The 11,656-nt window shown below is 41.8% G+C and overlaps 1 protein-coding gene across 1 annotated transcript in view; it reads left to right on the top strand.

Annotated features, from left to right (window-relative positions):
- Window positions 1-6,998: 6,998 nt before the first annotated feature.
- LOC117526167 (phosphoinositide 3-kinase regulatory subunit 6) overlaps window positions 6,999-11,656 on the top strand; it is a 46,935-nt gene continuing 42,277 nt past the window's right edge. The window contains exons 1-4 of the mRNA XM_034188202.1: window positions 6,999-7,145; window positions 8,920-9,000; window positions 9,542-9,646; window positions 10,143-10,234. Of these exons, the coding sequence (XP_034044093.1) occupies window positions 8,946-9,000; window positions 9,542-9,646; window positions 10,143-10,234 (252 nt within the window). The 5' untranslated portion in view covers window positions 6,999-7,145; window positions 8,920-8,945. The remainder of the gene's footprint in view (window positions 7,146-8,919; window positions 9,001-9,541; window positions 9,647-10,142; window positions 10,235-11,656) is intronic.

Raw genomic sequence — 11,656 nt, 5'->3', positions numbered from 1 at the left:
GTTCCTTGCTCTGGTGAGGAGTAGATGGATGTGCCAGCCATCTATGAGGACAGGAATTTCACTCACAAACTCACTCCTCTTAAACTGCTTACTTCAGTTAAGGGTCACAGGGGGACTAGAGCCTATCCCAGTCGTCAAAGGGCGTGAGGCAGGGTACGCCCTGGACAGAATGCCAGTCTGTGGCAGGGCCACAGTCACACCCGCAAGCACACCCATGGACAATTTAAGTTGTCCATTCCACCTAACCTGCATGTCTTTTGATGTGTGGGAGGAAGCCGAAGCACCCAGAGGGAACCCACACAAACACGGGGAGAACATGCACACTCCACACAGAAAGGCCACAGGTGGGAATCAATCCCATGACCTTTTAGCTGTGAGGCAACAATGCTAACCACTAATGTACCTTGCTGAAACTGCTGTGGCTGTGTATTCTTTTACTTGCAGTGATTCCAAAAGATGGTGGTACAAGTGCAGTTTTTGACAAGGGTTGTAGTTTGTTGGTGGAAAAAAATTGGTCAGGTATTTTAGAGTGTACCTGACCTCAAGTACACTCATTGGGTTTATGTAAAGCTAATCATAAAAAATATGTTGGAACATCACAGCACCATTTTGCCTTTCTTCACACTGAGCAGCTATGATACTTTGCAGAACTTTTAATCCAAAGAGTGTTTCCATCACACATCGATGCTAGGAGCTTCCATTTTAGGTTTCTCACATGCACAAGTTCTTCCAAGTTTAAAAGTTTGTCAGGTCTGACAGCATTTACTGTTTTTCTGCATCACCGCATCCACCATGCTATGGAACCATCTTGGGTCCTGGATAGAATCCAGCAGGCAGAACACTGGTCCACCCCACTGATCTGTATATATCTGTATAGCTCATTGGACCACACACTCCATACAGTCCGCTGAAGCAAACTGGCGGCCAGGTGAAATGTTCATCCACAGCCTTTGATCTGGCGATTTGCACAGTTTATAGCTGTACATGAAGGCATTTTTTAACAAAATCACAAAGAATAAACTTGCGTGCACCTCATTAAAGATCAATAGAAAAGAGCGTTCAGTAGCGGAACATCGGAGTGGTAATATGACGGCCGGTTTGGTTCAGAAATATTGGGCAGTGAGCTATCCAGTACTATATACAGATCATTGATCCACCCCCCAACCAGTCATTTATCTGTCACAGCCAAGTGATACGGAGTGCCTACTTGGCAATACCCTAGGATCATCTGAAGAGGCCTCGTAACATAGTGTCTGTGTCTCACAACCATGCAATAAGGCAGTATTCTGAACACCTGAGCCTTCCTTCTCCTCTGGGAGATGCACGCCCCTCATGGGATTTGTTTCTGTAACAATAATAAACAGTTAAGAACTATCTTATAATGTATGGTGACTAAAAAGTACTCGTACATGGCCACATGCTCTCCATTCCCATTTAGAGCAAATGGAAAAAAGACACAGGTGTCCAGAAAAAATAAATGCTATATGGACACGGCACCTTATGTGCATGTATTGACATGACTGATTGTAACCAAAATCAAATAGCTTATTCTCATCCATAGGCTCAGTGTACCTCCAAAGGGTAAACAAAACTGAATCAGGCATTCCAGCGATATCTTGCTAAAGTATAAACATTGTTGCATAGAGACCAAGACAATCACAAGAGTACATGCCTCCGGCAGCATTCCTAATAATGTAGAACACAACTAGTTTCAAACCCAGAACAACAGTGACATGACAATATTAGATGGCTATGTCGCGGTTCAGGCTTTTGGACACAAGGAGTAATTTTGTTGGACAGTAGCTGAAGCTCAGTCCAGTCACCCTTTAGCTGCCGTTCAACCTGCTCTGCAACGAAAGTTCAAATGGCGCTGAAATGAGTCTGATTGGTTACCTATGAAACTGATTTTTTTTTTTTTCTCGGTTTTTGCACCACAACCTTTTCACCTTTACCTCATGTATTGTGCAGTTTATTCCAGTGCTGCATTATCTTCTTCCTATAATGATTGTCAACTCTGTCTGTAGCCACCTCCCAGTTTGGGACCATCCTCCAGAGATACAGGATTCAAACTTCCCTCAATACCCATCATGCCCCACAGCATGGCCAGAGAAGGTACTGAGAAGAGAGAGTGAAACATGTGCAAGTGCACTCTTTATTGTCCAGTTCGTGTAACCTGTCTTTCATTCTGTTTAAGTGCAATAAATCACAGCAATGCTGTGAAAAACCACACAGGTCCAGATAGTTTGTTCACTTTATGTTGTTTCAACAGTGTGACTCAGGTCCATTTTCACTTCCTGGTGTGTGTGTGTGTGTGTGTGTGTGTGTGTGTGTGTGTGTGTGTGTGTGTGTGTGTGTGTGTGTGTGTGTGTGTGTGTGTGTGTGTGTGTGTGTGTGTGTGTGTGTGTGTGCGTGCGTGCGTGCGTGCGTGTGTGTGTATTAATCGTGGTGTGGGTACAGATATGTGTTCACAGTCACATTATGGAAACTCGACTCAGTTCTGGGAACAAAATATTATCAGTTATCAAGTTGTTCACCAATGAATATGGCTTTATACACCTTCGGCTTCAGGGTGTATGGTTTTCTTCAGTGTGTATAAAGCCATATTCATTGGTGAACAACTTGATAATGATTTTATCATATACCTGTAAATGATAAATGCACGCAGAACACAGTGCGCGTGCTCTCCCTTCGCTCACTGCCTCTGGGGTTACGGATGCGGGACCCGCAAAGAATCCAAGTCATGGCCACAGAGCTCTGCGGCTGCGGTTACCGAGACCATGCAGCGGGCGCTGCGCATCAAAACAGCGAGCGTAGTCTCTGGATATGTTGCTGGAGTTGGATGCAGCTTGGCACAGCCGATAGGGGGGCGGTGTGAGTGGCCCGTTGCGGCGCTTACCGAGCCCACAGACTCAGTAAGAGCATCGGAGGCAGTGAGAGCAATCGCAGTGATGCCGACCGGCCCGCCTGATAAGGACGCAGAACACAATGCGCTGTTTAAAAAAAAAAAAAAAAAAAAAGAAGCATGCAAAATTGCACCAAACAAATCCGCGAAACTGCGAGCCCGCGAAAGGGAGTTACGTTCTAAAAATAACCCGTGATAGGCGAAATCCGCGAAGTAGTCAGCCTTATTTTTTACAATTATTATAGATGTTTTAAGGCCATAAAACCCCTCACTACACACTTTATACACTTTTCTCAAACAGGCATTAACATTTTCTCACTTTTCTGTCCTATGTAAACACTCAAAGTTCAAACCTTATTAGAAAAATATAGAACATTTTCCTATAAATAATTATGATGGCTTTTAGAACTAATGAATTTAATTTTAACGATCAACCTACGAGGTTGGACACATAAGAAATTATTAATAGTGACTCACCAGTATTTCACAGTTCCTCTGACCACGCCTCTTCGTCGTGGCGCCGCTCCGCTGTCCGGATTGGCTGATTACTCAGGTGGTATGAAAAATATTACCCATCCACGTAAAAGGGTGTATTGCTATTTATTTTTTAGTGTTTTATCCAATCATATTGGTGCATCACTTATAGGTATATGATCATTGTCTTTACAGTGTGGAGTTTTGGGTTAATACCTGTTTTTTTTTTTTTTTTTTATTGAGTTTGGAGTTGGGTTATCGCATTGCTTCTGTATCCCTACCTGGAATTTCACCCCCGCCCCTCAAACAAACACATACGGAATTTACAGCGCAGTTGTTGCAAACAGGTGTGTAACATTCTGATCTCAGAGATGCACATTCAGTAATGCAGGTGCTGTGTTGCAACAGACAGTCGTACTATGACCTCCTCTAGTGAACAGCTTTAGTTGGGAAGGGTGAGACAAGCGGTGTTATTTCACCTGTTTCACTTTCCATTGCTGTATGTGATGCTGCCCGAGTGGTTAGCCCGAACTGCAGCACAGTAGTTTTGGCTGCTTCTGGTTCTTTTAATTCAGTCCTAATTAAGTTCCGGAAACAAACTATTTCTCAGTTTAAATTTATTCAAAGTTGCGGTGAAATTCAGGCCTGGTCTCTCACAAACTTCACACATGCAGGAGATCTGCCAGTGAGAGCCCCGAACAAAGAAATAGAAACACTTTTTATGAAAGGCAGTGTGGGCGTGGTCAAGGACAGACTCTATCCTTACAAATCTTATCTCATTGGTTCCCAGTGGGCAGAGGGGGAGCCAACCCCACTTATTCAAAACAACACATGGATGACACATGTTGAAACTTGAGTCCCTCTTTGCACTGTTGCCAACTTGGTGACTTTCTCGCTAAATCTGGTGACTTTCCAAACCTTCTTCACGACTTATTTTCTCAAAAGCAACTAGCGACAAATCTAGCTACTTTTCCTGGCGTCACTGGAGACTTTTCTGGTGTTTGGCGACTCAAAAGTGAAAGCACATATTGATCTAGTCTTTGTTCTCACTGAGAGGCAGTTGGTCTCCTCAACTCCACTGCAGCTACAAAGCCACAGAGCCCAATAGTGCAGCAGATAACAGAACATTTGCAGAGGAATTGTTCAAATCTGGTTACAAGCACCAAAATGTGACTGTGTATATATTTTAGACAAATAACGTTAGCCATTTGAATTTTCAGTTGGGGGCCAAATAGGGGTCAATGAAGAATTGCACAGGGGTCAAAATTAATTAATCACATTGAAAGCTATACCACATTATGTGTCTAATCATAACTATTCCAAAAAGGTATAGTTTGGACTATCTATGACTGAATGTTATGGAGTTATGGGGTAAAAACAGCAAGAATGGTGACAAAGGTCACTTTCAGTTTGTACAGGAGTCAGAAGTTAGTTGCCCCAATTATTGTAAAACATGATGCAAATTATTGGTTGAGTTAATAGGGTAACATATGTCACATGCCATAGAATCCAATAGACGTCGACATTGTTTGACCTTTACCTTATAGACCAAGCATTCAACACAGTTAAAACTATTCAGTTTGTTAATCCTATCAGTGCAACCAATAATTTGCACCACTTTTTACCAAAATTGGACCAACTTTAACTTTACAAACTGAAATTGACCTCCATAATATTCAGTCATAGATAGTCCAAACTATACCCTTTTGGAATCTTCATGATCAGACAAATAATGTAGTATAGTTTTCAACATGATTGGAGCATTTTTAAATTTTGACCTGTGTAATTCTTCAATTGACCCCTACCTGTCTGCCTATTGAAAATGTAGGTAGCTATTGTGTTTTTACAAAAGAGTAATGTCTAAGGCAGGGGTGGCCAAGTTCGGTCCTCGAGAGCCACCTTCCTGACACTCTTAGTTAAGGCAGGGGTGGCCAAGTTCGGTCCTCAAGAGCCACCTTCCTGACACTCTTAGTTGTCTCCCTGCTCCAACACACCTGAATCCAATGAAAGACTTGTTAGCAGACTTTTAATGAGCCTTTCATTGGATTCAGGTGTGATGGAGCAGGGAGACAACTAAGAGTGTCAGGAAGGTGGCTCTTGAGGACCGAACTTGGCCACCCCTGGTCTAAGGTGTATGTGTGCCAATTTTGGTCCTTTTTTCCAGAAATGAACAGTTGTTACAGTTATCTGCTCCATTACTATTGTGAAGCACTGAGCAGAGGGACATCTACAATTCTCCACATTCAAACATGAACACGCAATACCTTCTCACCATCGATTTCTATTTAATCCACTAGATGACGGATGCAGCCTGTTCTATTACGCGCTATCAGGCATTAAATAAATAAATACTAATAATAAATTGCTTCATTAGCAGCTGTGGACAAATGGTCGGCAGCTGCTGAATGTAATTAATAAAATAACTCATAATCTGGTTATGGTTATTTTTAAGATTTAGTACTCAGAAAAGTTGCTGATTAGTTATTTGCTGATTGCTCAGTCTTAAGAGTATCCAAGTTAGATTACTAGTTACCTTATTAGTTACACTACTTAGTAATTGCAAGTTTTTGGCAGATTGTAATAAAGTAATTGCATAAAGCTGCTAATGAAGTAACTGCATAAAATAACTATATAAAGCAACTACAAAAGTAACTTGTCAGTTACTTTCACAACACTGATTATATGTAATATAAATGATGTGAGGAAACAACTAAAATTGTAAATAAAAACAAACTATCACACTGTATAATAAAAGCTGATCTATCCTTGATCAGTATATTAGACACCCATGACATCTGGTGTATACTGCTAATCCATATATCAGCTCTAATATACTGTTACTGTACATTATTACTGCACATTGTACATTATTATTGCACACTTTGCTGTACATATTATATTTTTTTTCTTTATTTTGAATTTTAATTTTATATATTTTATTTCTATTTTATTCTACTATTAATAGTGGGAACAAGGGTGCACTGTCTAAGTGTAAATGTTGCTACTGCAAAGTGCGGCATCTGTCACCTTCTCCACTCATTTTCTGAAAGAAATTTAAAGACAGACATGTATGTGCATGAGCGTGCATGCCCATGAAGTGTTGGTGTTGATGTTTATACCACGCACAATGCTTATGCGTGCATCTAGAAACTCCAGCATGCACATACACGTCATGTGCACGCACTCACCTGCACATTTATTTGTATGCCTGTGTGCGAGAGCTGAAGAGAATAAAACAAAAAAACACAGATGCTGCTGAAAGGCAGCCGGAAAGCTGTGGCCTAGCAGGCTCCGTTCGGCTGCTGACTCAGTCTGAAGTCTAAATCTGTCACATTGAGTTCTTTCTTTGTGCACATGCAGCGGATGAGGTTACCCCAGTGCCGTGACTGACAGAGCTTAACTGAAGGGAGGAAGAGATGCAAGAGGAGAGTAAAAGAGGAGCAAATGAAGAATGGCACAAGTCACAAATTTAAAATTGGTAACAAAAAAAAAAAACAAAAATAGGCTAGGCCTTCAGCTGAGCACAGGTCAAACAGGTTACTTGTCATTTACAGGCACTGTCTCCTCCTCTTTGTGCACAGCCACCACCTCACTTTATAAACGGCTTTCCTGCAGCTCTGTCTGTCTGCTGTGCACCTCTTCAGCGCACAGTGAATTTCCAGCCTTTTCTGCTCTGCTTTACACCTGTTACATTTTGAGTGCCAGCTGCAGTGACTGATGAAGATGGGTTTTTGGCAGTTGTGTTGGCTCATCTGTTCCTACAGATAAGGTTTGGACACGTTGGCTGAATTTAATGAACTGAATTATTGTTGATGTTTTAGTGTACTTGATGAGTGAAAAGATTTGTTTCAGGTTGTTTTGGACATGTTGCTCTGAAACACTGAGGTATTTAAAGCTTGTAGATGATGGAATGTTTATACTGTAGTCATTTATTTATTTATTTATTTTTAAATGCATCACTGAAGGGAGAGCAGATCTGGGACGTGTGTGTGTGCGTGCGTGCGTGCACTCTGTTGTCACAAAGACTGTTTATCAAACTGAAAACCCACTAAGACCTCAGATAAGTTAGATGTTAAGGTTTTTTCTGGTTGTAGCCACCAAGGTGCAGAGTCTCAGAAACCTTCATTTTTTTTTACACCTTCTGATTCCAGTTAAACATCATAGGCAAGCTGTAGCCTATCCTAGCCATTATTGGGTGAGTGGCAGGGTACACCCTGGACAGGCAGCCAGACAAACAGTCACACCTATGGTCAACTTAAAGTCACCAGTTCACCTAAACCACGTCTTTGGAAGTGGGAGGAAGTCGGAGCCCCCGGGGGATACCCACAGGAGCACTGGGAGAACATGCAAACTGCACACAGAAAGGACCAGGTGGTGTATTATGGTGTAGGATTGAGAAGTATTTTGGTATTACTGCCATTGTTCTCTCGTAGTTGACATCTTACTTATCTAGTCATTCTCATTGTGTCTTGTATATCAACACTATTTCAAATCTTGTTCCAGTAAAATATGGGGTACCCCAGGGGTCCATATTAGGCTCTCTCTTCTTCTCTCTCTATATAGCACCTCTTGGTCAGATATTACTTCTCATTTATCACACTGACCTACACATTAGAGAAATCATTAAGCATGCGTTCCATTACCTCTGTAATATTGTGAAAATTTGATCTAGCTGATGTTGACCTCATTTCAGTCATTGTGGCCACAAGAGGCCCATGTCTCTGAAACATTGTGTACACAATATCTTGACAAAGACTTTGTATACAAAGGTGAAATATGGCACACAAGGTCATGTCACTAAGTTTGAAGTTTGGCTTGGTGAGACTTGTGAGGTTAAGTATTGCCCTAGTTTACATGGTGGAGTTTTAATGTTACACACTTCATGAGTCCCATAATTTTGTATGTGTGCATGTATAAACTACTGTACTGTGAGCAAAATGTAGCTCTGAAAAGGCTCATCTTTGACTTCTGTGATGTACGTTACATAAGTCCACCTTTGGGCTCTTGATTACTATGTGAAACATGATAACTGAACCAGTAATTCCACCTTTGTGACATGTTCATGTCTCTTGTCTTCTATGAGGTATGCATCCATTTTTAAAGGGAAGGGGGGTGTGGCAAGAGGAAGGCTTCCCCTTTGAGCAACAGGCAGAGAAATGGGCCATTTCTTAGAGAGCTGAAAATTGGGTTTATTTAAAATGCAAAGTTTGTTTCTATGGAGTATTTTTTATTTAAAATTTTTAACTCTGTTTTGAAGTCACATAGGAACCTACATTAACTTGTTGAAAGGGTGAGTAATGTTACAGCTTTAAAACACACTGAAGGAGCATTTTTATTATCTGCCCACCTGCCACCATGGAGGCCAGGTCCCCTCTGTGTTTACACTGAGGTGTCAGAAGACCGCACTCAACCTTCATCACTTACAGTATTTACTGTCAGTCATCATAATTTTGAAGCAGTGACAGCCGGTCCACCCAACAAGCGTCTGGTCTCATAGGTGACAGATTGTCTTCAGTATGTCTTTTCTTTCTTTCCACCTGTAGGGTTTACTAACACAATGTGAGACATAATGAACAAGATCCAGTGGCTTAACCAGAGCAAGCGGTGCATCATGGAGCCCACAGGTGTGTGCATATAACACACAGACTTGCCTGTAAACCCTGGCACAAATACTGTATGTAACATGTTTTCCTGTCAGACGCATGCAGACGGTCACAGTACTGATTGATATCAAAATGCATGTTTTCACTTCAGGAAGGCTCTGTGCTGTTCTGTAGTTTGGTTATGTTCATTTAAAAAAATGTTTAATTTTTGTAGATTAGATTAGATAGAACTTTATTGGTCCCTTGGGAAGACTCCCTCAGGTAAATTGAGGTTCCAGCAGCATTATAAACAGCACACAGGGTAAGAAGCACACAGAGTATCAAAAGTGAAAGTAAAAAAGAAAAACAGCTTGCAATATAAATACCAGGCATACTGATCAATACGGGTTTACTGGCTACTATTGTTCCTCTCATTCTCATTCCCGTCCTCTGTCTTCCTGTTACTCCTCCTACCCCCCGAGTGAGGAGTTGTACAGTCTGATGGCCTGAGAGACAAAGGAGTTTTCAGTCTGTATCAATTTATTTATTTATTTATTTACACTGGATCTCTTGACTTTATGAGGTCTTTGCTCCCCAACAGTTCCGGAATCAGAACTGTACCGCAGCATTCAGGCTCTGCTGCTAAAGGAAACAGACTCCCCACAGTCTCCAGACTACTTCAACAAAGGTACACTGATAATGTTTTAATTCGGTCAAGAATAAAATGTTCCTGCTGATGAGTTTACTGTAGTGCAGATGTGACTGTTATTAAGTTGACTGTAGATGGCTTTCTTGGTGGTGGTTAGGGTGAAGGAGTGCAGATCCATAATAGATGGCGTCATGATGCAACATTATATTAAAAAAATATGTATATTTAGAAGATGTTGGCATGCAGTCAGATAGCTCACATTCTCAAGTTTTAAGCGTGTGTAAACTTACATTTTTGGCTTTTCAAAAGTACAAAACTTGTTTTTGTTGTTGTAAGTTAACACTTCACCCTATTCCACCCTTGGATAGATATTTAGTCAGCCCAGTATGATTCTCAGGCTGATACTAATCACAGTACTGTGTCAGCAGAACTGGGGTTAGTCACAGTTTTGGAATAGAACTGTAATGGAGAAAAGTGGCACATGTAATGAGGCTGTGCTTAGTGCTATGGAAATGATTTGTGTGTGTGTGTGCAGGAATGCTGCGATGGACACTTCATAAAAAGGTACAGAACAACCCTGCTAACAGCTTGGCTCTAGTGTGGGTGCTGATAAAGGAACTGGAGAAGGTAATTCTTGAGTGTTGTGGTCGTGTGAAATAATTTAGAATCTCAATTTAAAGAGGTCACATTGTGTCATCTTTTTTTTTTTTTTAAAGGCACCTTTAACAGTTTACATGTGGTTAGGTCCTATAATTCACTCACTGTCTATGCAGAAACATCTCTGACGTTAGCAAAGCTTTATTTCTAAAACACTCCCGTTCAAACTTCTGTGTCATTGGTCACTAAAGTACGTGTCTGCACTCTGGATTACACTCGAACACCCCCACTGTGTTTTTAGAGAGGCATCAGATTAGTGCCAAAAGCACTCAGGCGATAAAACCTGCATTCGGGGGTATTATATTATTTCACACGCATAGACATTAACTTCGAGTGCACAAATTATCTCTGCATTTGTGCGCACTCAGAGGAAACTGCTCCCCAAGTGACGAGAAAGGTGCTGTGAGTGAGGAGGAATATGTGACCAGCGCACCAAACAACCACTCAGAAATCACCTCGCTCTCTCAAAGTGGATTTGGCACAATGGGGGGGGGGGACCAGGGTCGGTACTGGCTGTGCTGTGATAGGTCGTTTCTGAAGAGTTAGATATGACTGACAGCCCTGCTCTCAGACATGGAAGTCTGCTGAAACGAAGAAGACCACAGCATTTGGGCAGAGAATCCTTCAGGTAGGAAACCCTTGGATGAATTTGGGCATTGGGCTGTCAATCAAATTTCGCTGGCTGTCTCCTGGAATCTTCTCCTTGCTCTTGAGACTGTGCTCAGAGAGACAGCAAACCTTCTGGCAATGGCACTTATTGATGTGCCATCCTGGAGGAGTTGGACTACCTGTGCAACCTCTGTAGGGTCCAGGTACTGCACCATGGTACCAGCAGTGGCACTGATTCTAGCCAAATACAAAACTAGTGAAAAATCAGTCAGAAAAGATGAGGAGGGAAAAAATGTCAGTGACCGCCACCTGTAAAACCATTCCTGTTTTGGGTGTTGTCTCATTGTTGCCCATCTAGTGCAGCTGTTGTTATATATATGTATATGTACGAGGTCTATTAGAAAAGTATCGGACCTTATTATTTTTTTAAAAAACCATATGGATTTGAATCACGTGTGATTACATCAGCCAAGCTTGAACCCTCGTGGGCATGTGAGAGTTTTTTCACGCCTGTCGGTGACATCATTCGCCTGTGATCACGCCTTGTGGAAGGAGTGGTCCAGCCCCCTCGTCGGAATTCCTTTGTCTGAGAAGTTGCTGAGAGACTGGCGCTGTGCTTCATCAAAATTTTTTCAAAAACTGTGAGGCACATCTGAGTGGACACCATTCGAGAAATTCAGCTGGTTTTCAGTGAAAATTTTAACGGCTGATGAGAGATTTTGGAATGTAACTATCGCTTTAAGGACTTCCCACGGAGTGTGACGTCGCACAGCGCTACGAGGC

This window comes from Thalassophryne amazonica, chromosome 15 (assembly GCF_902500255.1).
Source record: "Thalassophryne amazonica chromosome 15, fThaAma1.1, whole genome shotgun sequence".
Lineage (NCBI taxonomy): Eukaryota > Metazoa > Chordata > Actinopteri > Batrachoidiformes > Batrachoididae > Thalassophryne > Thalassophryne amazonica.
The sequence above is the reverse complement of the archived record's forward strand: the minus strand, read 5'-3'. Positions and strand labels throughout refer to the sequence as shown.